This window comes from Peromyscus maniculatus, chromosome 8, assembly GCF_049852395.1.
Source record: "Peromyscus maniculatus bairdii isolate BWxNUB_F1_BW_parent chromosome 8, HU_Pman_BW_mat_3.1, whole genome shotgun sequence".
In the NCBI taxonomy this organism is placed as follows: Eukaryota; Metazoa; Chordata; class Mammalia; order Rodentia; family Cricetidae; genus Peromyscus; species Peromyscus maniculatus.
This window is the reverse complement of record NC_134859.1, coordinates 103,430,125-103,458,001: the sequence shown is the minus strand read 5'-3', so window position 1 is coordinate 103,458,001 and position 27,877 is coordinate 103,430,125. Positions and strand designations below refer to the sequence as shown.

General features: G+C 54.5%; 1 protein-coding gene across 5 annotated transcripts in view; it reads right to left on the bottom strand.

Annotated features, from left to right (window-relative positions):
- The window catches only part of Llgl2 (LLGL scribble cell polarity complex component 2), a 37,443-nt gene extending 10,284 nt beyond the window's left edge, over positions 1 to 27,159 (bottom strand). For 3 of the 5 annotated variants that reach the window (XM_076543743.1, XM_006993637.3, XM_015987192.2), the window contains exons 1-6: positions 27,023 to 27,159; positions 15,112 to 15,215; positions 4,998 to 5,095; positions 3,110 to 3,191; positions 2,766 to 2,881; positions 2,217 to 2,375 (exon numbers count right to left, since the gene is read on the bottom strand). In XM_076543743.1, the coding sequence (XP_076399858.1) occupies positions 2,217 to 2,375; positions 2,766 to 2,881; positions 3,110 to 3,191; positions 4,998 to 5,095; positions 15,112 to 15,186 (530 nt within the window). In that variant the 5' untranslated portion in view covers positions 15,187 to 15,215; positions 27,023 to 27,159. Of the gene's footprint in view, positions 1 to 2,216; positions 2,376 to 2,765; positions 2,882 to 3,109; positions 3,192 to 4,997; positions 5,096 to 15,111; positions 15,216 to 15,994; positions 16,133 to 27,022 lie in introns of those variants that run through there. The other 2 variants (XM_076543744.1, XM_076543742.1) reach the window with 2 other exon arrangements.
- Between the last annotated feature and the right edge of the window lie 718 nt (positions 27,160 to 27,877).

Below are 27,877 nucleotides of genomic sequence, written 5' to 3'. Positions count from 1 at the left end.
GTGTGTGTGTGTGTGTGTGTGTGTGTGTGACCTGTGGGGAGGATGCCCATGTGGAGGCCAGAAGTTGACATTGACTGTTTTCCTCAATCATTCTCCGCCCAGTTTTTGAGGCAGGATCTTGTTGAACCTGGACTTTCTGGTTCGGCTACACAGGCTGGAAAGTGAGACCTCGGGACCCCCGGTCCCCACATCCGCAGCTCTGTGGTTACACACGCACTACTACACCGGGTTTTGTTTTCCCTTTTTTGGGGGGTAGAGTTTGAGACAGGGTTGCTCTCTGTAGTCCTGGCTGTCCTGGAACTCACTCTGTAGCTCAGGCTGGCCTTGAACTCACAGAGATCCGCCTGGCTCTGCCTCCTGAGTGCTGGGATTAGAGGCGTGGGTTACCACTGCCAGGCTGGCTAAGACCTTCCTAATGAACACAAACAATACCATCATAGAAATGAAAGCTGCTGGGCAATTAGATGGTTTCCAGTCTTATGCCATTAAAAACAGCACCATGGGTGGGGTGCGGCTCAGCAGTAGAGCACTTTCCCAGTGTGCCTGAGGCCTTGGACTTGATCTCCAGTACATACCAACACACACACACACACACACACACACACACACACCACTCTACAATGATAATAAAGAGCCTGTCTTTTGTAGTATCCACCTCTTCGGATGGAGACCTTGTTAAATGTAATGTCACCAGATTTAAGGGGTGGACAACTGAAACCCCTAGGCACCATGGCTGGCACCCGCAATCCTAGCACTCAGGAAGTGGGGAGAGAAGATCTAGATACCATCCTTAGATATATAGCATGTTTGGGGCCAGCCTGGGCTATGTGAGGAGACCCTTGTCTCAAATCTCCCAAAAAAATAAAAACTTATGTAAGTGTCTTGAGTAAAAGGTGAACACAGACTTAGAACGTAAGAGGGAGTCTCGGGCCCTCCGGCCCTCCCTGATAGCCTCAGCCCGCTCACCATGGGGGAGAGCCGAGGCTGGCCCTGATGGGGCCACTTGCACAGGAGTGGTCCTCTATGTCCCGCCATGGACTTGGCTCAGGCTAGGCACCAGACATCCCACCTGTCCCCTCACAAGCTGCTTTGCTCTGACCTCAGGCATGTTGCCCTAGCCTAGTCCCGCCCTGCCCTGTCCAGCGGGAAAGAACAGGGGTTGGAGTCAGAAGGTCCCCGCCCCACACAGGAATCCGCCCTAGCCAGCATTGCCGCCGCTGGGCAGATGGGTCCTGCTTCATCCCCACGTGGAAACCAGGAAAGCCTGGTTTGCCAGCTGTCTGTGTCCGGAGCCTGGTCGGGGCCTCTAGGGCTGAGTCCTGGCACACTGGCCACCTGCCTTGGAAGTGTAGCCTATTCCACGGCTGTCAGACTGGCCCCGCAAGCTCTTGTCCAATGCGATCGCCCTTCCAGAACCCTGTCCCCTCTGCATCCCCAGCATTCCTCTCTGCTAGGTCCTGTTATCAAGCAGCAAGCCTCTGAAGTGTCCTTAGCAGACTTCCAGGCTTCTCGGCCATAGCGGAGTGGCCCAAACCTCAGGTGTCAGCCCAGCTCCCTCACTACACAGTCCTCAGGGCTGGGAGATTCATGGTCCCCTGTGCAAAGGGCACCGGACTGAGGAGCTGCTGACACACCATGATTTTGGGCCTTACCTATTATTATTTTATGTGTGGGTGTTAGGCTTTCATGTATGTTTGTGCACCACATGTATACAGTGCCCCCAGAGGCCAGAAAAGGGTGTCAGATCCCCTGGGACTGGAGTTACATACAGACAAGGTTGTAAGTCACCATGTGGGTACTGGAGATGGAACCTGGATCCTCTGGAAGATCATCCAGTGCTCTTAATTCCTGAGCCATTGCTTCAGCCCATTTTTTTATTCTGGTTTGAGACAAGGTTTTTCTGTGTATCCCTGGCTGTTCTGGAACTTGCTATGTGTAGCCCAGGCTGGCCTTGAACTCAGATCTGCCTACCTCTGCTTCCTGAGTGCTGGGATTAAAGGCATGTGCCACCACACTCAGGCACTTTTCTCACCTTTTATGAGGTGACAAAATTACTTCTAAGACCACCCCCTTTACTGCTATGATGTTAACAGGCACAGGTTGACAGAGAATCAATTGAGGGTGGGTGGGCAGAGGGTTGGGTTTTTTTCCGGGCCCCTTAGCCTTCCCCGATAGGAATGACAACCTGGGCCCTCTTGAGGCACGGCGCAGCTCACCATCGCAGCACCGCCTCTGAGCTGATGGTCCTGTCGTCCAGGGTGCGGAAGCCCGGAAGCTGCACCACAAACACGCTGCCGCTCTCGGTGCCCAGGTAGAGCAGCTCTCGGGAGGAGTGAGGTAGGATCTCGGTGATCTGCGTGGCGCTGGGGGCAGCCCTGCAACCGGGACGGCTGGTGATGAGCTGTCCGAGGTGGAGGCAGGTGGGACCGAACCCTGGGAAGGCCTTGTCTGGGGAAGGCAGGCCCCTGAGGGCCTGGACGGGCTTTAGGGCATCCCCGGCTGTAACAACTGATCAGTTGACATTCTGACAAGATGGGAGACAGGTGGCAGGGCACATGAGCTGTGGGGCAGGAAAAAGACCCGGCACTCTGGTGCACAAAAGGGTGTGGGCGTGGGAAGGGCACAGCCCATCATAGTCTAGAAAGGGCACCTGAGCATGAGACTGGCAGTTAGGCATTGCCAACCATTCAACAGGACTCTCAAGAGATGAGCCCACCCTAGAACTGGGGGAGAAGGAGGTAAGGAGGGGGCCACCGTGCCCTTACCCCGGGGCGCCACGTAACGTGAAGCTCTCTTCCTCCTGCAGCTCTGACACCCCGCCCTTGACCTTCAGGCTCCAGAGATGCAAGCTGTTGTCGTCCAGCAGAGTGACCAGCTGACACTGGGGGGGAGGGACGGAAGCTCGCTAGCTGAACGCAGCCAACACGTGTGGACTTTTCAAGGAGGTCCAGGACCAAGCCCCTCTGGGGTTCTCAGGGTGGCCTCCAGCCCCCAGGGGGACAAAGGGAGGGAGCCCCAGGTGTTCCACGAGCAGCAAACCCAGGGCCCACCCCCCCTTGCCATACGAAGGCCCCTCCCCTCCGAGTCCCTCCCCGAAGCAGGTGCTCACCTGGCCAGGCAGGAAGTGGATCTGCATCACAGCGTTGTTCTCCTTGTGAAGCCCCATGAACTCCACCCCAGGGGCACCATACCTAGAAGGCTCAGGAAAACCCCAGAAAGCTGGACACCAGCCCTCCCCCCAACCCCAGTGCTCTGTAGCCTGGGTGGCAAGGAGTGCGGCCAGGCAAGCGCCTGTGTGGCCATGTCCGGGGGCACAGGATGTGGGGAGACAGCCGTGGACCTGCCCCAAGGGCACTCAGTCAGCGACTGACCTTGGGGACAGTTCCCCCGAGCAGGACAGGTCAGGGGCAATTCCCCAGAAAGGTGAAGTCCTACCCTGGCAACAGTCCCCCCCCCCCCCCCCCCCCCCCGCAACCTGAGCTGTAACAACAGGCCTATCACCTGTCACCTGGTGGCACCTGCAAGGACATGAAGCACCCCGGCAGCCTTGCCCGGAGTCTTGGCACCAGTGACTAGTAACCAGGATGTGATCCTGCCTGGTAATGATTAACCAGCTGCGGGAAAGCTGGCCTAGAGCTGAACTATAGAGGGCCCGGGGCCCCTGGCCTCCTGTGTATACACTAACCCCGCCCACCTGCCACCTGGCACCTCTACTCACTGGAGCTGGATCAGGGTGGCGGGGGGGGGGGGGGGGGGGGGGGGGGGGGGGGACAACGACTTTGTGGGAGCAGGTGCCAGCTCAGCTACCCAAGGTGGGCTCCTGTCTCCCACCTCCCCTCGGACCCTTAGCAGAGGGCGCAGTCAGACACCAGGAGTGAGGGGCACTGTCTAGGGCCAGCTCACCCCAGGCTAGCTGGAGGAGTTGTCCCAGGCTGGAGCCACTTGTATTCCAGTCACCTACTGTGGTGGACAAAATACCGCACAACTAGGAAATGTCTAGTCACAGGTCAGGGAGGGCCGTCTCCGCCAAGCAATGTCCATTCCCCTTTCAGGGATGTGTGTGGCTGCCCAAGTACCAGCCCCACTGCCTAAGGACATTCTGCCCTCGCCTGTGGACACAGAGCTCAGGCCCAGTCTGCTCCAGCCTTTTATGGAGAAAGGCAAACAATTAAAGATGTTAGCTGGGAGGCGGCGCACGCCTTTAATCCCAGCACTCTGGAGGCAGAGGCAGGTGGGTCTCTGTGAGTTCAAGGCCAGCCTGGTCTACAGAGTGAGATCCAGGACGGGCTCCAAAGCTACACAGAGAAACCCTGTCTCGAAAAACTAAAAAAAAAAAAAAGTACTGCCGACCTCCACTCAGTACCGTCAGAGTAGACTCCTGAGTGGATGGATGTCAGCTCCATTCTCAGGGACAAGATGGGTCTCGTGAAACTTGCTTTTAGCAGGGGCGTAGAGTTGAGAGCAGAAAAGTAGTAGAGCCTAGGCTTCCCTGGAGGGGATGTGTCCCCCGTCTTTGAGACACTCTTTCCTGGGTCCCATTGCCACCGTAGCCTGAGTGGCACATTGGGGAGGCATGCTCCATGACTTACGGGCCACCCACTTACACAGTGATAGGGCACAGACTTCTTCGGGACCTCCTGCCTTTAGCCTAGCCCCCTAAACCAGGTCTCTGGGCCCACACCCTGTCAAGGCAGAGAAGGAGTTAGGCCAAGCCTCCTCCTCTGCGCAAGGTCTAGCCACACAGGGCCCCATAATCAAGTATTGCTCAAGTCCTGAAACCTCCATCTAAGAGGGGAACCTGAGTAGTCAGAGAACAGAAAATGTGTCCCCACCCCCCAAAAAGGACACATAGCTTACCATGCTAAGCTTCACTCTGCTTTCGGATCAGCTGCCCAAGACCAAGCAGGGAAAGACAGACCCTCTCCAGATCTCACCTACCCCATGCCCCAGACCCCACCTTGGCCTCTCCCTGTGGCAGCAGGCACTGGAAAGGATACAGCTTGATGGCTCCAGAGCGGGTGCCAATGGCCAGGATGTGCAGCGAAGGGCTATAACCGAGGGCGCTGGGCTGGTGTGGGAAGCCATGCTCCACTGTCTGCAATGAGAGCCAAGTGGGTGGGGCCTGGCTGCAGAGCCACAGCTCAATCAGAAGGGCAGCAAAGGGGCTCGGAGCGCGGCATCTGCTCAGCTCTTCCCAGACACATAGTACTGGAGTTAGCCCTGGACTCACTTATTTCTGTAGTCCATCTCCCTAGCCACATGGCCACTCCTGGAAGTTCAGTCTCTGATGACACCCAGGCCATCTGACACTTTCCAGGAACTTGTGCCCCTACCAAGAGCACTCTGGGTCCCACTCCAGCCTTCCTGAGAATCTGGGAGGTGCTGGAAGGTAGAGAGGGGTGAACTCATGGAAATAATAGTTCCTTAGTAAAGAAGATGTCAGCTCCAGGCCCACCCTGTGGGGGGAGGACACCCTGGCCTCCCTGCCGGGCTTTGGACTCCAAGATGCTTTGTCATAGTGTTTTCCTCAATCATCTTCCTAGACAGGAAACTTCTGGAGTATTGTTACAAGTCACATGCTTTTGTTCATTCCCTTTTCATTAAATGCTCTTTACATACATTTATTTATTATTTGTTCATTTGTTTATTTATTTAGTGTGGCTATGTGGGCAGCTAGGTGGCTGCCCAAGGGTTATGGTGCATATTCAGAGGTCAGAAAACAACCCTTGGAAGTCTTTTCTTTCCTTCCATCTTGTGGGTCCTATGGATAAAACTCAAGTGGTCAGGCTTGGTGGCCTTTTCCTGTGTTTGCTGCATAAGGCTTGAAACCAGAATTCAATCCTTGGAACCCACAGAAAGGCGGAAGGAGAAAATTGACTAACAGAGTTGTCCTCTGAGCTGGGTGTGGTGGCATACGCCTTTGATCCCAGTGGGTGGATCTCTGAGTTTGAGGCCAGCCTGGACTACAAAAGGAATTCCAGGACAGACAGGGACAGAGAGAAATCTGTATCAAAAATAGACACACATACACACACACACACATACACACACGCACAGAGTTGTCCTCTGCTCTCCACAAATGCACCCACATGTGAGCACATACACCATATAATCATATATGTGTATACACACAAACCTATAAATTTACATATATATGTAATTTTTTTTTTTTTTTTGGTCAGGAGAGACAGGGACTGTCTATTTTATGTAGCTGTGGTTGCCCTGGAACTAACTATGTAGACCAGGCTGGCCAGAGAGCCACCTGCCTCTGCCTCCCTAGTGCTGGGATTAAAGGGGTGTGCCACTACACATGGTTATACATAGTTTTTGAAAAACAAAACCACAGAGATGTGACTGGACCATATTGCACCAACGCTCCCGCCGTGTTCACGCACAGGCATAGCTTTTCAGGCTGTTGATCTGCATGAAATCTCCCAATGGCTAAAAGCTTTCAAGTGAACAGAAAACGTCTGCAGAATATTCCTGAGGGGTTGCTGCCTCACCCCCAGGGTTTCTGCAGTGTGAGCCGCATTGGTGATCACGTCCTTGCCTGAAGCTCTGGATGTCTGTGAAGGAGCTACAGATTGAAAAGCGTGAATGTAAAGACACCAGACACAAGGACAAAGCGTCCCTCGGGAGACTTGGGGCTCTGCTTCTCAAGCAGCTACCTACCCCAAGGGGCACAGATTCTGGCGAACTGAGAGCCAAGCACAGTAATGGCAACAAGTCGCCTCATAGCTTCTGAGCCGAATCAGCGTCTGCAGTGGGGAGGCGGCCTCCCCAGCTCTCTGGGCGGCTGGCTTTCCTGAGCAGCCCTATCAGGCCTCCAAGCAGGACAGAGATAAGCTCCGGTGTCAGCAGGCCCCAGAGCGGCGCAAACTCAAGGGCTGCACCTCCCCACAGTCCGGCCCAGTGGCTCCTTGGGGGATCCCTGCGGCTGAACGGGTGGGTGGATGGGGCAGGAACACAGTCTGCCTTGTAAAGGGCTGTACCTGGATGGTCAGCCAGGAATGCAGGAACCCAGAGGGGACCCAGTCAGAGGCCCCCAGCCAGCCCCAGTCCCTGTTCAGCTATGTGAAAAATGCGGAGCCTGGAAAAGCCTTGAGCAGATAGCTGAGTGTCTGGAATGCAAACATTTCCCAGAAAAAGGAGAGCAGAGAACTCACACAGGTTGGTTGTGTGAGTGGGACAAGCTCTGGCAGGGCTGGGCCGGGCCGTGGCTGATCTCAGGTGGGAGAAGTCAGAGGCCTGGAGAAGGTTCCTGAAACGAGTGTTTTCCCCATGACCACCAGCAGTGGCAGCTTAGGCCAAAGCCTTTGGAATGTGGGATTTGGAGGACTGTGGGGGGTGGGGAATGTCCTCAGGAGCTTGAGGCCCGGCAGGAGGCCCCACACCTTGAGCTGCCCCAGACAGTAGCCACGAAGCAAATGTGTACCTTGCTCACTGGCAGTGTGGCAGCTGCTAAACTTTAAAGTTTCCCCTATTTCAATCAATTTAACATATGAACGGGCATCCAAACTGCGCAGTGGATCACTCCGCAATCCCAGGACTCAATCCCAGGGAGGTGAAGGCAGGAGAGTCCAAAGTTTGCCTTTAGTCCCAGCACTCGGGAGGCAGAGCCAGGCGGATCTCTGTGAGTTTGAGGCCAGCCTGGGCTACACAGCGAGTTCCAGGACAGGCACTAAAACAGAGAAACCTTGTCTCCCCCCCAACCAAAAAAAAAAAAAGAGTTGATGGGATAACATGTAGGCTCAGCCTCCAACCCAAAGGTGCAGACCTGTTTTCCTTTGACTTTATTTCCCTGATGATAAGAATACAAAATAATCTAGGACGGTGTGTGGGTCCAGTAAGAATATAAAGGCCCGACAGTGGTGGTGCACCCCTTTAATCCCAGCACTCGGGAGGCAGAGGCAGGGGGATCTCTGTGCATTCCTGCCTTAGGAGTCCAGGGGCAGCCTCGGTTATACAGTAAATTCCAGGCCAGCCTGGGCTATATGAAACCTTGTCTCAAAATAAAATAAAAAAACAGGAAAAGAAAGAATGTACATTCAGTTTCACCACAGGGAAACATTTCAAGTGCCTTTACCGAAACAATCTGAATTCCAAACAGGCAGAACAGGGAGGACTCTGTGGGCCAACCTCAAACCTCACCTTCCAGCTGGAAGTCTCAAAGTGAAAGCAGAACCAGGCATCTCTCCCTTCCTTCCTTCCTTCCTTCCTTCCTTCCTTCCTTCCTTCCTTCCTTCCTTCCTTCCTTCCTTCCTTCCTTCCTTCCTTTCTTTCTTTCTTTCTTTCTTTCTTTCTTTCTTTCTTTCTTTCTTTTCCTTGAGACAGGGTTTCTCTGTGTCCTGGCTGTTTTTGGAACTCACTCTTATAGACAAGGCTGGCCTTGAACTCATCAAGATCCACCTGCATGCTGGGATTAAAGGCTAGAGGCAGGCATTTTCAAGTAGTTTATCTTACAACTGAGACATGTTAAGAAGTGCAAAATATACCAGAATTTACAGACTTAGAATCAAACAAAATGGGGGTTGGAGTGTTGCCTAGGTGCTCTTTCAGAGGACCTGGGTTCAATTCCAAGAACCCACGTGGCAGCTCACAACTGTCTCTAACTCCAGTTCCAGGGACAGTGCACGTACAAGGTACATAGACACATACACACACACACACACACACACACACACACACACACACACACACACACACACAAATAACCACTCATACAATTACCTGGGCGTTGGTGGTGCACACCTTTAATTCCAGCACTCAGGAGGCAGAGGCCAGTGAATCTCTGTGAGTTCAGGCCAGCCTGGTCTACATAGTAAGTTACAGGGTATATTTTGGGCATATTAAATAGAATTATTATCTAAATTAATATGATTATTTAACAGCAGAAAATTTAAATTATATACATGACTCCTATTATATTCTTTTTAAAGAGATAATTTATTTTTATTTCATGTGCATTTGTGTTTTGCTTGCATGTGTGTCTGTGTGAAGATGTCAGATTGCCTGAAACTGGAGTTACAGACAGCTATACGCTGCAATTCGGGTGCTGTGAACTGAACCTGGGTCTTCTAGAAGAGCAGCCAATGCTCTTAACCTGCTGAGCTATCTCTCCAGCCCAAAAGGGCTTTTTTCCCCCCGAGACAGGGTTTCTCTGTGTAACAGCTCTGGTTGGCCTGGAACTCACAGAGATCCCCCTGCCTCTGCCTCCCGAGTGCTGGGATTAAAGGCGTGCACCACCACTGTCGGGCCTTTATATTCTTACTGGACCCACACACCGTCCTAGATTATTTTGTATTCTTATCATCAGGGAAATAAAGTCTAAGGAAAACAGGTCTGCACCTTTGGGTTGGATGCTGAGCCTACATGTTATCCCATCAACTCTTTTTTTTTTTTTTGGTTTTTCGAGACAGGGTTTCTCTGTTTTGGTGCCTGTCCTGGAACTCTCTGTGTAGCCCAGGCTGGCCTCGAACTCACAGAGATCCGCCTGGCTCTGCCTCCCAAGTGCTGGGATTAAAGGTGTGCGCCACCACCGCCCGGCTATCCCATCAACTCTTAAGCATTTCTCCTACAGTCTTGCTCAAATCCTTCCTGCTGCAAAGGTTGGGCATCCTCCTCCATCACCCACACTCAGTCCTCACTCCTTCGGAGTCTGGTGGACACATGACCACTCTTCCCTGCTGTCTTCTCCCTGTTCTTCCCAAGGTCAGTCTAGAACAGGTACCCAGTCAGGCTCACCAAGCCTCGCTGGGATTATACCCACGATGCCCTGAGCAGGGTATCCTCGGACTGAACATGAGACATCTTGGGAATACAGTGAGTGTGTGTGGTTTGCTCACCCAGTGTGAGAGCAACTGTCCCCAGGCTGGCTGGCTGCTAGGGTCCTGCAGTATCCCCCAGGGCATCTTGTCCAGCTGACAACACTGAGGGTCCAAGGCTCCCTCAAAAGCAAAATAAGGGGCATAAACTCCACAGGACTTTCCCAGGACAGGGCCCAAGTGAGTAGCAACTCCCAGGCCTGAGCGCAGGGAACCCCCTTGGGAGGAGTGTGTGGAGGGTTCAATGGCCCTGGCTGGGGCAGGGAAGAAGGATGTGGTTTTGTCAGGAAGGCTGACCGAGCCAAGAGAAGAAAAAGGGAGGGACTAGAAAGCTAGGGTGTGTCCCAGGGAAACCAGGTAAGGGGAGGAACCCGTCCCCTCCCATCTAACTCATTTTAACCTTCAAGCTTTGGCTTCCCCGAGTCAACTTCCATTTGCATGGTAACTGCCAAGCCTTGTTTAGGTCCCGGAAGGGTGAGTGTGGATGGTCTTTCTCAAAGGAGATGCCCACAGGGTACCAGAGCACAAGGGCATCAGGGACAGCCTCAGGGAGACTGCAAGTGTGAGGCTCCCAGACCCCAGAGAACTCCAGCTCAGGATCAAACTAGGAGGGCACCACAGCCTGGCAGCCCCCCCCCCCATCTCCCCAACCCTGTCCTGTCCCGATACTTGGGCTCAGGTGACCTCTGCCGAGGGAGATGAGAACAATGGACTCTTTTGCCGCCCGCGGAGCAGGGGAAGGAGAGCAAAGACAAGAGCGGCCGGACGGTAACATTAGCCAAGTCAGATGTGAGAGGCTGGTGGCCTTCAGCCTGCAGTCAGCTGGGGAGAACGCTCCTCCTCCTGCAGTCAGCTGGGGAGAACGCTCCTCTGACACCAGGCCTTGCGGAAGCTGTAGTGTCTGTCAGGGGCTGAGGAGAAAGTCCCAGAAGGCTGCTCAGGGCCACAGGAGGAGGGGGCACATCCACCTGGCTGGCTGGGTGGCTCTGCCGGACACTGGGTGTGGTAAGCTCCGATTCCTGGCCCAAGCAGATTCTCAGATTCTCTGTGTGGCTGTCACCCGACACTGGAGCCCAGGTCGGCAAAAGCCACAACTAAACGACCTGGCACTGGCTGGGCCACCGGTTAGGAACGCGCTGTTTATTGGGGGGCTGGAGGTGGGGTGGCAGGAAGGGTCTGGGCGGGGCCTCTGCTGCAGCCCAGGGCGGGCACCTCGGGCCAGGGCTGTTCACACCTGCTTGTGGCTAATCTACTGTGTGTGCCTCGGTTTCACCAGAGGATCAAGCAGGCCCCAAGCGATGTTAAAGGAGGCGAGTTTCGCTTTGACTAGAAAGTCCGACCCCTGAGTTTCCCTTAGCCAGCCTTCTGTGGCCTATACAGCACCTCAGTTGTCTTACTGGGTTTGAGGACCCACCACAAGCGCTAAACGGCGGGTAAAGAAACAGACTCCAAGGGTGACGTCACCTCAAGCCACCCAGCCAGTAAGCAGATGGGACAAGACCTTCATCGTCCCCGGAAGATGTCCTCGGGGATTTGCTTAGGCTGGCAATCCCTGGAGAACTCAGTTTCCTCACCTGTGGAGTGGGGACAATACCGGTCGGTGAGTCCTTGTGAGAATGAGGTCATGACAAGGCAAACCCTGGTACATGATGTTGCCCATGGGAAGCAATTAAACGTGGGGCCTGAGAGATGGCTCAGCAGTTAAAAGTGCTTACTGTTCTTGCAGAGGATACAGAACCAGTTCCCAGCACCCAGATGATGGGGCACAACGAGACCTAACTCCAGTTCCGGGGGATGTGGGCCCTCCTCTGATTTCTGGAGGTACCAGGTGCCTGTGTGGTGTCCATACATACACGCAGGCAAAACACACATACACATGGGGAAAAAAATCTAAAGCTCACTCAGTACACCAGCCTCCGCAAAGGTGCTGTAAGCAATGTCCAGTAGCAATGTCTACTTCATGGAAGAGGAAACCGAGGAACAGACAGTCTAAACAACGTCTCCATAGTCACACAGTGGGAGCCGAACCAGAACCGTGGCCCAGCCAGACTGTTTGGCTCCAAACCCCTACCCCAACCACTGTAACACCCGACCCTGATGCCTGGCGCCCAGCTCTTGAACTAGACTGGGTCCCCTGGCACCCAGCCCCTTCTCTGGTTATGGTCACAACTCCTGCTCAAGTACAGGGAGCCCTATGGCCCTAGGGCGATGTATCTGCTTCCTGTGAGGCATCTTGCTGACAATGGTGTGAAGGACACTGGCTGGACGAGGCTGGAGGGAAAGGCCCAGAACTGGCTTAGAAGTTGGTATCTGTAAGCTTTTGGGGGTCAAGCTTGTGATGACACCACTGTCCCATCGCTGTATACCAACTCCACAGCACAGTGTCTCATAGCCTGGCCTTCAGGATGGAGCTCTCAGAAGTGGTGACCACAGTTCCTGGGTAGACACTCTCCAGGTGCAGACCCTAACCTGCATGTGAAGAATTCCTGTGTCCAGTCTTCACAAGCAGCCCACATGCCACTTAAGACGCAGCTTGGTACATCAGTTTCCTGGACCTCCCTCACCTGAGTGCCCCCAGCCACACCTGTAGATCCAGGCCACGTGTTTCTGTGGCCATTAGCCATGCACGCATGTGTACAGTCCTTCAGAGACCGCTGGACCTCTTTAGTCCTCACCCATCCTATGGGCTAGCTTCTAAAATCATATCCATTCTAGAGATGTGTTTGTTGCCTGCCATGGCCACACAATGAGTGGATGGGGCCAGCCGGTGCGAGAGTCTCTATTCACCGTTGGACCAGATGCTCTTCATGATGAGGTCATTGCTTTCCCTTCTATCCTAATCAAAATGGTCAGAGTGACCAGGCATGGTGGGGTATACCATGAGCCTTTAATCTCAGTATTTGGGAGGCAGAGGCAGGCAGATCTCCCGAGTTCAGGGCCACCTGGTCTACATAGCAAGTTCCAGACTAGCCAGGGCTACATAATGAGATCCTGTCTTTAAAAAAAAAAAAAAGTCCAGGTAGAACACTTCTCTAAATGGACCCCTACCACTGCTGGCAGAGACCCCACAGCCCGTTATCTGCCTTCCCACATTGCATCTACCACCAAGTCTCAGAAACCAGGATCCCCTAATGAATAACTTCCTATCCTAGCCATTCTCTACCAAGAACAGCCGTAACCCCCAGGTGAAAACTGACAATGTCTGGAGACATTTTGTATTGTCACATCTGGGCAGAGGCACGAGACTGGCATCCAGTCAGAGCCAGGGTGCTGATAACTGCAGTGGCCAGGACAGTCCTCTCAGCACATCTGGGCCCAGATGTCACCAGTGCGGAGTGTGAGAAACTCTGGTCAAGCAATCCTCTGAAAAGAAGACCTTACCAATTCAAGTCTCATAGACCAGGTCTTGGTCTACATACCTTACCACTTCAAGTCTCATAGGCCAGGTCTTGGTCTACATACCTTACCACTTCAAGTCTCATAGACCAGGTCTTGGTCTACGGACAGAAGTGGGTTAGGGTTGACTAGCAGGAGGTTGAGGAGGAAGGAGTTCCAGGCCACCCACACACCCCACGAGGCCCGGGGATAGATAGGCCACACCACTGGGGACCACCAGCGGGGTCTACCAGAGGTAGGGGTAAGACTACTTCACCCCAGCCGCACCCCAGCCTCACCCACAGTACAGAGGAACTTGCGGCCTGGGTTTATTCCTTTGCTGAGCCAGTCTGTCTGGTTTCTGCTGGAATTGGCCACCTTTTCCTAGTGAGAGATGTTAGCATCACCAAGGACAGTGGTAGCACTGGGGGTCACTCGGGCTAACTGACTAATTGTAAAACTTACACCCAGGAGTGGAGTGAGGGTGTCACCCTGTTCCCAACACCTGCACCAGATGATGGCCTGTGGCTGAGAAGCCAGCCAGTGAAAGAAGCATTTCAGGGAGGCCTGATTCTAGAAGCAGGTGTCATGAAAAACTCCAAGGTGATACCTCCCACAGGGCTAGAAAACAGCAAGTGCCTGGACCCCTTCAGGCAACTTTCCAGACACAGATCGAGGAGGCCCAGGCCAACAAACAAGACACAGCAGCTAAGTTTCCTGGGCCTCTGTGCTAACCCCAAAGCTAGCCTACTCCTAGTGACGTCTGTACACAAGCCCACTGCATAGGTAGACACGCTCCCAGTTCCTAAGTGGCAAAGGTGTCTTTCAACCCAGGTGAGTCGACTTCTACACTCCCCAAGAGAACAGATAAAACACCACAGAAAGGAGGGGGTCTCCACTTACTGATTCCTTTCAGGGTGAGGGGATCCCAAACCAACAACAAAAGGCATGTTTCCTGGCTGGAGGGGCAGCTCAATGGAGGGCTTGCTTACTATGAAGGTTTGGCCTCAATCCTCAGTACCATTAAAAAAAAAAAAAAAAGGTCAGAATTCCACCTATAGACATGTCCTGGAGGTTCAGATCCCCAGGGCAGAGGATGGCTGACCCTGACCTACAACCTCTCAGGACTTAGATCAAAGCAGAGAGAGAAGGCTAATTACCCCCAAGCAGCTCCAGATTGCTGGGTGGCAGGAGCTAGGCGCTAATGAGCCATGCCACAGTCTTCTTTATGGGCCTGTACGGGCCTTCCGAGGCCCAGTCTCCTTGAGCAGGACAGCAGAGCTCCTGGCCCTTCAGATGTCAACTCTGGCCCCATCCCTCGGGGGCTAGTCCCCAGGCTAGAGCCTGTCTGTGTCCAGACTGCAGGGAAAGCTTCTTTTTCCTTTGGGGCGGACCAGCATGGTCCTCAGCCCCAGGGGCCGAAGCATCACAAGGATGTTATTATCTCAGGACTCAGTGTGCTTTCATCTTTTCTGTCCCTCAGCCTCCAGTGCAGCCCAGGGCCGAGCAGGAAGGGCTGATGGTTTTATGTCCATTATAGGTAGAAAGACAGGAACCTGATGGGGTGACTTACAGAGTCATATAGCCAGGGAGAGACCTGGGACAAGGAATTCCAAACCAAGGCCAAATGCCGTTCCTACATAGTATGGTGACACACACCTTCTTGATCCCAGCACTCAGAGACAGAGGCAGAGGCAGGTGGATCTCTGGGGGTTCCGGGTCAGTCAGAGCTATACAGTGAGACGTCTCACAAACAAAAGAACAGTATATCTCTTCCTAGGAAAGCTGTCTGCTCCTCCTCTAAGACTGCCGTGGGGCCTTTCAGGCAGTGTCAGGCGTGGGCCTTCATCACTCCCTGGCCCCTGGGGAGGAACCCAGGGCACGGTCTCATCTGCTCTCCCTCACCCCTTACCTTGTTAAACTGGAACAGATCCCTCTTTAGCCTTTCCCGGGCGGGGTCGTGTCCGGTTCTCAGGAACCGCCTCATCTTGTCTAGTTTGCAGCCCCACCAGAGACCTGCAGAGAACAAAGGTGCCCTTGAGCCCAGACTCAGGATCACCCAGGCCACAGCTGCCCACACTCAGGATCACCCAGGCCCACAGCTGCCCAGGCCCAGGATCACCCAGGCCACAGCTGCCCAGGCCCAGGATCACCCAGGCCCACAGCTGGGCCCAGGATCACCCAGGCCACAGCTGCCCAGGCCCAGGATCACCCAGGCCACAGCTATCCAGGCCCAGAATCACCCAGGCCACAGCTATCCAGGCCCAGAATCACCCAGGCCACAGCTGGGCCCAGGATCACCCAGGCCCAGGATCACCCAGGCCACAGCTGGGCCCAGGATCACCCAGGCCCAGGATCACCCAGGCCACAGCTGGGCCCAGGATCACCCAGGCCCACAGCTGGGCCCAGGATCACCCAGGCCACAGCTGCCCAGGCCCAGGATCACCCAGTCCCACAGCTGGGCCCAGGATCACCCAGGCCCAGGATCACCCAGGCCACAGCTGCCCAGGCGCACAGCTGTCCAGGCCCAGGATCATCCAGTCCCACAGCTGGGCCTAGGATCACCCAGGCCACAGCTGCCCAGGCGCACAGCTGCCCAGGCCCAGATCACCCAAGCCACAGCTGCCCAGGCCCAGGATCACCCATGCCACAGCTGCCCAGGCCCAGGATCACCCATGCCACAGCTGCCCAGGTCCAGATCACCCAGGCCCACAGCTGCCCAGGTCCAGATCACCCAGGCCCAGAGCCATCCCTGCCAGGCGGTTTCCAACTGCTCTTCCCAAATCCAGCTTCACCTGTAATTTCTGTGCTTCCTCCACTGTGTGGGCCCAGAACAGGAAGTCGGTGAGACCTTGGTTCCTGGAGGCCTGGGCCTGTCCCTCCCTGGCTGATGCTCTAAGGCCACCAGATACCATAATGACAGCAGGAGAAGCTGGGGAAGGAAGCCATTTAGCCTGGCTTTATAGGAACAAGGAGGCCCAGCAGGCACTAAGGTTAATTAGCTTAATTGTTAACCTGTTTTCTGAAAAACCGTAAAATTCCAGAAAGGGAAATTTCACAGGCTCCCCTCAGAGCAGTTGGTAGGTGGAAGCCAGGCTGTCCTGGGGAACTCCTTGATCAGAGCCCCAAGGGGACCAACCAGGGAGGGGCCTGGGGCAGTTTCAACCGGACCACCCAGGTGGGGTGGGGTGAGCACACCTGGGCCAGCCCCCAGAGCTTCGACTGGGGACCTAGAAACATGGTGGCACACGTGTGTAACTTGGGCAACTGGGAAGCCAGTGAGGGGTACAAAATGAGACCCTATTTCCTGTCACCCCCTAAAGAGGCTCCCTTTCCCAGGGGCTGCCATGGAACCCAAATTAAGCGAAGACACCTGTACCTAATAAAGAAACCATATCAAGGCCCCACACCACCCACCTACCATAGGAAGCGCTCCCAGCCCTAGGGGAAACTATTTTTGTCTCCTTGGGGGAGGGGACATGGGCGGCTGTGACTTCCAGCTTCCAGTAGTACAGCCTCCTGCTGACCAGAGGACACTAAGGCCTGTCCCCAGGAACACAGGGGCTCAGGCCCATTACAGACCCGGCTTCCTCCATTCCACTCGAGATTAGTAAAGAAAACACAGCCAGCACCCTTCAGCGAGGAGCTCACTGTGGGTAGGGACAGACTGAGAGACGGGCCAGCAACGTGTGCTAAGTGCTCACACTGGAACAGAGTGGGACTCCAGCCTCAATTGGGGGGCGTGCGTGCGTGCGTGCGTGCGTGCGTGCGTGCGTGCGTGCGTGCGTGCGTGCACACACGCGCATGTCCTATCTAAGTCGAGGCTTGAAGGACATCCTGAGGCTGGGGGCAGGGGTGGATACCGTCCAGTGGTAGAGTACTTGTCTGTCGAACAAGGCCCTTGATCCTCAGCTCTGTAATCAATCAAATGGCCAGGACTTTCCTGATGAAAGGACCCTGTGGATTTAAGACTGGGGGTCCTGGTTGCCTGGAGGCAACTCCCCACGGCCTCCAGGGGATAAGACAGTGTATGTGTGGGTGGGTAACTAGGTGGGTAACTAGGTGGGTAACTAGGGCTTGCCACACTGGGAGGGGTCACATCACATTCAGGTTGTGAAAGAAAGGCAGGAGCCACATCCTCTGTAAATGATCTACAGGACAGGTCATTCCCAAACCAAACGCCAGGGATCAGTCCCGGGGAACTGTCACCCTCAGGGGACAACCAAAGGCCATTATTTGCAGTGGGGGATGGGGGTGGAGATTAGAGATTCCACATTTTAGGGAAGCCAAACCACGGCAAAGCCTCCTACTCTGGGGGGCGGGGATGGCCGGAGGCTGGTAAAGTTTGGGCGCCCACTTCATCTAAGGCCCCGCAAGCCAGACAACAAGCACAGGGCATCGGAGCACTGGGGGCTCCCGGGGCGGGAAGTGAAAACCGGCCCCAGACTACAGCCGCCCCTGCCTCTGAACAGACAGCTGAGCTGGCGAGCTGCACATTCCAGCTGTGGGGGAGGGTGCTGCAAGCTCGTAAATCAGCAGCTCCGGCTCCTGGGGTGCAGGCCCTCCTCTCCGCAGTCGAGGTCACTGGGTCAGAAGGCACAGGAAGCTGGGAGTGACTCCCTGGGAGGGGACAGAGAGCAACAGACTCCCAGGGAAGGGACAAGAAGAGACAGGGGCTAAGGACCCCCCCAGGAGCTCAAAGGTGAAAGGCGGCAGGAGAGAGGAGAGGTCCCTCTTGGTCAGGAGGGCAGAACACTCTGAGCGCTTGCTGTTTACCAGGCACGGGTCCAGACGCCTCTGAATGTACCTGTTGATATATTTTAAATATTTTTGTTCGGGTTGTTTCTGCTCACTGTAGAAACATGGAGTCACAGAGGGAAACTCCTCCAGATAACCTCAGTAATATGTGGGTGCAGGTCCGGATCACCTCTGCCTCTGTTGTCTGTGATCACAGGGTAAACACTACACATCAACTCAGGTGGAAGCCACCTCAGAGGGTAAGACTTACAACTACCTGACAGAGGAAGGCAGGCCACGGACTGAGCAACTCGCCCGAGGTCACCACTGCATGGAAGAAGCGGCAGGACGCAGCTCTGACCCCGGAATGGAAGGGCTTATAAAGGAGGGATGAAGGATGGCTATTACAGGAGTGCAATGCCTAATTATATGCCTGCAGTTGAAAGGCAGGGGCACGCGCAGGAACTCCCACAGGCCACGAGCTCAAAGCCAACCAAGCAGTTTGGAACCGGATGCCTGGCCACTGCTTTCAGCGCTGGTAAGAAGTAAACCAGCAGGACTCAGCCACCTTGGAGGGGACTTGCTGCTCATTCTCTGGGACCCCACTGGCCTGGGAAATACAAGAGGGACCTAGGAGCTGTGACTGAGGTCGAGGCATGAAAATGTGCCACCCCTTCTTAGAGGAGGAGGACAGGTTTAGGCCTGGCTAGACGCAGTTCAGGAAGCCCCCAACCCCCACCCACCCCTAGGCCACTTACCCCAGATAAGCAAATTCTCTGGCGAAGCCTAGGAAGTCAGGCAGAGGCTGTGGAGTCTGATATGGGGCAGATCCTGCCTGCCTAGCCTAGTCCTGGGAAACAGGGAGGCAAGAGGAAGAACAAGGGTGCATACCTACAGCCCCCAAGCCCGGTGACTCCTGAGGCAGGCAAGCTATGAGGGGGGCCTCTGGAAGGAAAGAGAGTAGAGCCAAACACTGAGTACTTGGTACAGTCTTGGCATCCAGCAAGGCCTGTGCTGGGACCGAGGATGCTCCAGTGATGTCGGGTGGGGAGGGAGGTGCAGAGCAACTGCTTAAGAACCCGAAACCAGTCAACAGAATGAGTTTTGGTAGTCCAGGGCTATGGAGAAACAAGGAAGACGCTGAGGTCAAGGGCCCAGGGGTCGGGGGTCGGGGGTGGGAAGGCCTCACTGAGCGTCTTTGGTCGGTGGGTGTGGATGCAGTCACTGTCCTTTGCCGGGACACTATCGTGGATGCCCCCCCCCCCACAGCCCTCACTGCTCAAATAAACGCCCCTTCCCTTCTCAGTCTGAAACTGTACCCTCCCTGCCGCCGTTCCCTCCTGGCTTTTCTCCTCAGACCTTGGCCCACTGGAGATACTGAAGCACTGACTGATTGATCCTGTTGATGACCTGGGGAAGCAGCAGCCTTGTATTGACTCAGCAATGTGACCCACTGTTTCTTTCCACTGTTGGATCCCGCCGGCCCACAGCAAACATTCATTACCTGCTGGGTGACCCAAAGACCGGGAGGAGGTGATGCCCCTACTCAGGGCCTCAGTGGCAGGAAGTACTGGCCACATAAGGTCTGGAGCAGGGCTAAGGGTCAGGCAGGTGGAAGAAGTGCAGTGCCTCAGGCCAGGACAAGGAGCGCATTCCAGGAGCAGTAGGGCAAGTCTGGGCTGAGATCACAGACCCGCATAGCACAGCAGAGACTCCGGAAAGATGAAAAGGACAGCCAGAGGCAGGGCCTCGGGGAAGTCATCTGTCCCACCACACCACACCACATGCCCTCTTCTTTTTGGTCTTTTGTTTTTCGAGACAGGGTTTCTCTGTTTAGTCCTTGCTGTCCTAGAACTCACTCTGTAGACCAGGCTGGCCTCAAACTCAGAGATCTGTCTGCCTCTGCTTCCCAAGTGCTGGGATTAAAGGAGTGCATCACCACCGCCCAGCCTCTCTGGCCCTTTACTGGTTGCTCTGCCTCCTGAGTCCCCATCCATCCACTGCTTTGTCTGAAATACCTTCCTGCCCCCTTTTAGCAGCAGGATTCACATAAGCACTCCTTACCTGAGCTGATCCCGATCTATCTGCAATGCTTGGCTGTGTTTAAAAGATCGTGTCTTAGGCTAGGGGGATGGCTTAGCAAGCACGAGGAGTCTTTGCAAGCATGAGGACCTACCTGAGCTTGACCTCCAAAACCCAGGTGAAAAAGCTGGGTGTGGAGGTGTGTGCTTGTAATCTCAGCACAGAGGCAGAGAAAGGAGGATCCCTGGAGCTCACTGGCCAGTCTAACTTACTTGAGTTCCAGGTCAGTGAGAGAACATGTCTCAAAAAAACAAGGTGGACGGTACCTGGGCAATGACATCTGAAGGTGACCCCTGTCCACCCCCATACATGTACATGTACACATGTACCCACTCACATGCATGAGCATGCACATACACCTAAAAAAATACTAAAATAAAATGATTACTTAGAATCACCTGGGTGAACCACCCACCCACCTCCAGTGTCAGCAAGCTCTCCGGGAGAATGAGAAGCCACCTTAAATGACAAGTGACAAGGGACAGTGAAGGGTCTCAACCCTGCTGCAGAAGTCTGTTTAGTGAGAAAACAGTAGTGCACAGAGTTGTTTTTTTTTTTTTGTTTTTTTTTTTTTAAGCCAGGTAGAATCTACTGGAAATATTAAGACACGCAGACACACAATGAAAAGGTTATGGCATTTATGTTAGGTTTATCTGAAGGGTACAGAGGAGGTCCAAAGGGGAAGAGATGGGTCCCCCAAGAGTGTGTGTGTGTGTGTGTGTGTGTGTGTGTGTGTGTGTGTGTGTGGCTGTCTGTCTGTCTGTCTCCATCTTGTGGGTGGAATCGCTCTGAGGACACAGGATTCCTATCTAGCCATGTTGACCTCAGTGGATCGGACACCCTGATAGACCCATATAGGCTCAGAAGCTGAGAGTGCTCAGTAGTCAGTTGGGTGAAACCAGGTGCAAGAGGTGAGTTCAGGAACCGCCACAGTCAAGGAGCCCTCAGACCCCCAAGCCAGGTGGTAAGAAGGAACTGAGGCAGTCATTTGGGTCACCATGTGGCTATTTGAGACTGGGCTTCTGTAGGGAAGCCCCCTAACTTCTAAAGATGACCCAGTCTCTCACACCCTCTGACCTAACCAGACTAGCCTCTGAGGCACCCCCCTGTTTCGATCCTGAGACAGAGGCAGGCACTTAGGATTCAGGGGTGGCCATTTGAGCCTGGGGGACCATTATCCACACAAGTCTCTGCCTTGTGTTTGAAACGAGCCTGAGAGTGACCTGTGGGCAGTGATCCAGTCATCTCCTTTTCTTACTATTATTAACCCCACAGCCCCTTGTCAGCAGAACATTCCTGGGCCCCAAATAGGTCTAGTGCACCCCCTGACACCTGCCTGGAAAAAAAGACTTGAAAGACTAGAACACTCACACCCGGTCTTCCTCTCCCATTTTCTGCCCCCCCCCCCCCCCGACTCCTCCACACCAAAACCCACGGGGCTACACACTGGCCTTTCCACCCATCCATCTCCAGATCCTAACACAGAGAGGAAGGTGAGGAGAGTGACTTCATGGGGTAGCCTTGTCTCAGGTGGCAGATCTGACCACGCCTGGGTAGGATATAGGGATCTCCAGGTTAGACAGCTCTGATGAGGTGCCTGGGCTCATGTGTTCCCACACAAACAAGGTGTGGCCAAGCTGAACCCATCTGTCCTAGAGGCGTGGATGGGCCGGTCCTCTAGAAAGTCCCTAAATAGCTCAGCAGCTTGACTGATCTGCTGGGACAGTCCTCACACTGATGTGTCCTGCTGCTTTGGCCTCAGGGACAGGAGGTGCCGGAGCCACACAGTATCCCTCCTGCTCTTAGGAGTGTACACTGTGGGACCCAAGCCCCCCTCACCTGTCCCCTCCGCTTGGGCTTCCCACAACACGTCGCCGATCAAGGGGCTGGCCCCTCCTTCCCTGACATCCTGTGTGAGACCATGAGTGTGGCTTTGGCCTCCTGCTTGGCGGATGTGAGACCGCCCCTGCACCTCCCACTGATAGAGTGCAGGGCAGGGCTCTACAGGACTGCACCGCGGCAGCTGCTCCTGTCTGCGCCAACTCAGATGCCCACGGCTACTCGGCAGGGGCTGGTGTTGCTTGGGAAACTCAACCTCCGAAGGCCCCAGGCAGGCCTGACTGACCAGCAAACCCTGAATAAAGGATAATTTCCATGTAGATATGAACCTAGGAGCTCATGGGCCACCGGAGGTGGTTGTCGGGTCATATGGGGAGGGAGCTAGCCAAGGTTAGATGTTACCAAGGCCCTTGCATTATTTCGTTTCATTCCTACAGTTGCTGATTCAGGACTGTATCAAGTCCAAACACTAGGAGTCCAAGTCCCAATCCGTCTGACTCCAGAATCCTCTGCGCATTTTCAGCTACTTGTCCAGGACACGGGGCTGGGCTGCGAAGGCTGGCTTGGTCTTGGTCTCCAAGCCTCCTGTCAGTCATCCTAACGAGTCATGACCTGGTCCCACAACCCTTAGAGAGGAACCCAGGATCCTCTGAGTGTCCTCCTATGCAGTGCCCATGAAGGGGGCCCTGGAAAGCCCTGGGAAGCCTAAACACATAAAATCTCCCACATCCCCACATCTGGCTCCCCGGAAACGCAGTAAGGTGCACAGAGAAGCAAAAGCACTCTGGGAGGCAGGTAGACCTGGGTCACCCGGTCCCAGTGCAGCCCTTCAATGTGAACAGCTGTGCCCAGCAGTTACAGGGAGAGTACAATGCCAGTTCCATCCAGAGTTCTATCCCCGGGGCCACACGGCATTTGAGGCACCCAAGTCTTCTTTTCAGAACTCCCTTGCCTCCTCGAGTCTTTAACTCACATGCCCCCCTCTTGTCAAGGCCGAACCTTGTGAGGCTGCATACAGCTCTCCCACCAAGGGACATACCAAACCTTCTTTGGTTCTTTCTGTTCTACAGCTCATATCACCTGCTAATGCTATGTTTATTTTCTGTCACTCAGGACCTCCCACCCTTTTGAAAGAAAGAAAATTCCACGACAGGACCAAGAAACAATGAGAACTTATTGTTAAATCAATGATTAAACAGTCAATCCAGAGATTAGCTAGGCATGGTGTTCTCTGACTTTAAGAATGCTGAGGTGCCCCACACCTTTAATCCCAGCACTTGGGAGGCAGAGGCAAGGGGATATCAGTGAGTCCAGCTTGATCTACAAAGTGAGTTCCAGGACAGCCAGGACTGTTACTCAGAGAAACCCTGATCTGAAAAACAAACAAACAAACAAACAAACAAACAAACAAACAAAAAAAGACTGCTGAGGTGGAATCTACAGGGTCCTCCGAGAACTTCCTATCCTGTCCTCAAGACCCAGGCAAAGGCCATATGGGTGGCATGGGTGGCATCCTCTAAGGATACCTTTGCAGATCCTGCCACACATCATGGCTTCAGGATACCCAGCTCCTTGGCAAGGAATATCCCAGAATAATATTATTAAATAGTAATACTATTTATCCTGGGAACACCAAGTCAAGTCCCTCAAGAGAGGGCTCTGGTCTCTCGCTGAATTCCTAAAGAGTAGAGTCAGGTACCTCTCGGCTTCCCTGTGCCCACGCCCAAAGGAGCCTCTCCTAGCTCAAGAATTCATAGTGGTTCCTGGGAAGGGCAAGTGGCTCTTCAAAGGACCCGTTTCCTCTGAGGCAGGGCAGACAGAGAAAGCCAGCTCAAAGGAAGCTGGGCACAGCTAGGGAGGGTTTCCCTGGGATCTCTCGGGAGCCAAGACTGGGGAGGGCACCCAGAACAGGTGGCACTGATGGGCAACGCCCATCTCCTGCTCTGAACCCTGTCTAAACTGTGCCTGGGCAGGGGAAAACAAAAGTTGTCAAGCAGACCGGGCACGCCCCAGCCCAGGGGGAGGAGACCGCAGTATGGAGGAGATAAGAGGGCCTCTCCAGTGCATCTAGCTGCCAGTGCTGCTCAGTTTTCCCAGCCTCCAGTGGTACCCAACTCAGGTGTCTCAACAGCTGCTCCTGGGTGTCTTAGAAGACTAGGAAGCTAAGCCTCCCCTCAAGGTCCTGCCAGACCCACTCGGGTTCTTCCGCAGGACAGCAAAGGGCCACAGGCTCATTCTAAACCTTCCAGTGCCCTGCCCAGGGGGGAGGCGGGAGTGGGGGGAAAGAGGGCAGGAAGGAGACCTTCCCTTCAAGTGTCTTGAGGGGGCTTGAGGAAAGGCAGAGCTGTACAGGAATGCTCTCACTCCCCTGCCCCACCCCCACCGCTGGGGTGTAGAGCAGACAGGGTATGCCTGGATGGAGAGCAGAAACAGATCGGGTTCTACACTCAGAAGACAGACACACAGACACAGACACACACACACACACACACAGAGTCTGCCCATCAGCCCTCCACCCTGGCTTTCCCAAAGAGTAGGGGAATTTTTAAGGACCAGGGAAAGAGGATATCAGGCTAGGAGAGGTCAATCGCCCCCCACCCCTCCCCATGTCTGTCCTTATCATAAAATTCTGACCTTCAGATTCAGTCACTTCAAAACATCACAAAATCATGACCCCCTCCACTGATTTTGCAAATTCCCTCGTCGGGCCAGGTGTCTACCTAAAAGCCTACATGGGGGGGGGGGGAGGCTTAACTGGCACTTTTTTTTTTTTAACCCTTCTAGGAAAGTTAGCAGATTTTGCGATGGAGGACGCCTGCTATGTAGTAGGCCATCAAGCTCATGTTTTCATGTTCTCAACAACCTCTGGAAACCCAGGCTCAGCATGGTTAAGTGATAGACATAAGGCTATTCAGCAAGAACTGTGAGGCAGGATTCACAGGCATCTGATGATGGGGCCTGGGGTTACTATGCGGGAAAAGACGACAGGCAAAAGCGAGAGTCTTTTTCTGCCTTGCTTCCCACTTTCTAAAGGCACTCACTCATTTTTACAACTAGAGATCATTTTCCAGAGGCCTCAAGTTCCATTCCCAGCACCTCATAAACTACCTAGCTCTGCTGTCTTCTGGTCTCCAACATGTGGCATACACTCACTCACACACACAAATTAAAAGTAAAATCAAGCTGGGCAGTGGTGGCCCACACCTTTAATCCCAGCACTCAGGAGACAGAGGCAGGTGGATCTCTGTGAGTTTCAGTCCAGCCTGGTCTACAGAGTGAGACACAGGACAGCCAGGGCTACATAGAGAAACCTTGTTTTGAAAAAAATCAAAATAAAATCAAGAGGCTTGTCTCATAGCCCTGTTTGGCTTCCAGTTTGTAGCAATCTTCCTGCCTTGGTGCTGCGATGACAAGTATGAGCCACCTTGTTGTTGTTGTTGTTTGTTGAATATTATTTTATGGCCAGCAAGTAAAGGCACCTGGCACCAAACCTGATGACCTGAGTTCAATCCTCAGGACCTGCATGGTGGAAGGAGAGAATTCCCCTAAGTTATCCTTTCACACAATCCTTTCACACCCACCCACCCACCCACCCACCCACACACACACACATACACACCCCATAACATGTGCATGCCCAAACATATACACATACATGCACACATACAAAATACAATTTAAATGGAACAAAAGAGACTAAATGTGTTATTTGTTTTGTTTTTCAAGACAGTTTCTCTGTGTAGCCCTGGCTGTCCTGGAACTCACTTTGTAGATCAGGTTGGCCTCGAACTCAGAGATCCACCTGCCTCTGCCTCTCTAATGCTGGGATTAAAGGCGTGAGCCACCACGCCTGGCTTGAGACTAAATACTTTGATATAATTGAAATGATCTCGATCTGTCACTAAAGAGGAGCCATCATTGCCTCAAGGAAGAGTAGAGACGTAGAATGTCCCTAGGATCTGGAAGTGCTCTCCAGGGAACTGGCCCAAGCTGCTCAGAGAGCAGAAAGAGCTTGCCTTGAGTACCGTCAAATGCTCCGTGTGCAGATGACTTAAAACTACCGCACTGGTATAGTAGAAACATCGCTTTCTCCATCCTTCTCCTGCCTCCCTGACCACTAGCTTACACAGACCCAGGCGATCTTCTCCCAAGGCCACTCTAACTTTGCTTTCTCTTAGACAGGCCACAGTTTTTCGGCCGTGCAGCGCAGCTCGGTTCTTCCCACAAACATTTCCTTGTTACCCCGACACACCCATTCTCTCCCGGCTCAGAATGGCTTCAAACACCAAGTCTCTAGAGCCTGCACCGACGTAAGGGTCCCCAAGGGAAGGGACTCGGTATCTAAGCCACGCCCTCCTTACCGGAAGTTCACCTGTTTCAGGTGAAAACCCTCTAAGAGCTACATCGCGGTTACCCCAGTTATGGCCACTTCCCACAGCTCAGGCCCAGTGTGTCCACCAACTGTCCAAACCGAGTAAAAGCACAGCACACTTTCTTTGGCAAGAATTTTCCACTCCTTGCCAAGTCCCACAGTGCAACCCCCACCCATCAGCGTGTAAGACACACTGGGTCTCAATACGGTCCCCTGAAGGTGTCCAAAGCCGCCCCGAGCGTAGAAAGCCCCCCTCCCTTTCTACGAGAGAACCAGGTCCCACCCGCGGACTTCCTGCGTCGGAGGATTAGGAGGCACAAAGGGCGAGCAGGGAGAGCGCCCAGATGGCAGAGGTAAGGGCTAAGCCGCCAAGGTAACACTCTCCAGACGCCGCTGGCGGACGCCGGGTCACGGGAAGCCGTGTCGCCCGGCTCTGCGTCCAGGCGCCTCACTCGAGGGTCCGGGACTGGGTCTCCGCTCACGGTGCCCCCCGCACCCAGCCAGGCCAGACACCTGTTCCCTGTTCCCGAAAGCCAACACGATTGTGCAAACCCGAGTCCCAAGTTTGGTAATCCGTGTGGCGAAACAGGAAACGACAAGTTCTCAGAGCCACTTTCTACAGGTGTCTTTCTCCGGGACGAGCCAAACGTCGGAGATCTGGGCGAGCAAGGCAGACCTGGGTGCTGCCTTCTCTGACCCACCCGGGGAAGCCCAGGGGACTCGGATCCTCGCGCGCCGCGCCGCCCCTGACGGCCCGCGCCCCCGAAGACCGTGTAAAGCCAGGTGGGCTCACCTGCAACCGCGGGCCGGGCCCTGCCCGAGGCCTCGGCGTTCCTCGGCGCCCGTCACCCGCCGCTCCGGTTCCCCGCGCCGGCCCACGGGCTGCAGGGCGGCCGTCTCCTTCCTGCTCACCTCCGGCGCGGCGAGCGGGGGGGGCGGAGCCGCCGCTATTTACATACAGGGCGAGCCTGCCGAGCCCGCGCCCCGCCCCCGGCCCCGCCTCCCGGGCTGAGCTGACGGGGCGGGGGCGCAGCCTGGGAGCGCTCGAGGGCGGGGGCCGCGCTCCGGCCAATCGCGGGCCCAGGAGCGCGGGGCGGGGCAGCAGCGAGCAGACGCACCTAGCGCAGCCTGACCCCGCCCTCACCTGCGCGCACCTGGTCCCAGGACTGCTCACTGCTGCCAGTGTCCCACCACCTCCCGGAAGAGGAAATAGTCCCTGTGTGCCTTCTAGGATGGATGCCAGTTATGAGGACAGGTTCCTCCCGCAGCTGTCGAGTGAGGGGCATAGCTAGGCGGGCTCCTCAAAAGAGCGTTTCTTCCAACTGGAATGACCGGCAGGTGCAGGTCTCAGACCCACGAGTCCAGTGGTACAGGAAGGAAGGGACCTCAGCTGGGAGCCCCCCACTTCCGTCTTCACAGAGGTCGACTGGAGCCCGACATCCAAAGGGCTAGCCACTGCAGCTAGGCTAGTTTTTACTAGCTAGGGGAAAGAACCGTGGGGGCCCCTCTGAGTGGCGGGGGTCCAATCCAAACCTCAGTGTTTGAAGTCAGCCATGCTCTCCCACAGGTTCTCTGGTCCAACCAGGGCTCTCCTCCCCCAGGGTGGACAAATCAGGAATGAAGGGACAGGGTAGTCAAGTAAGTATAT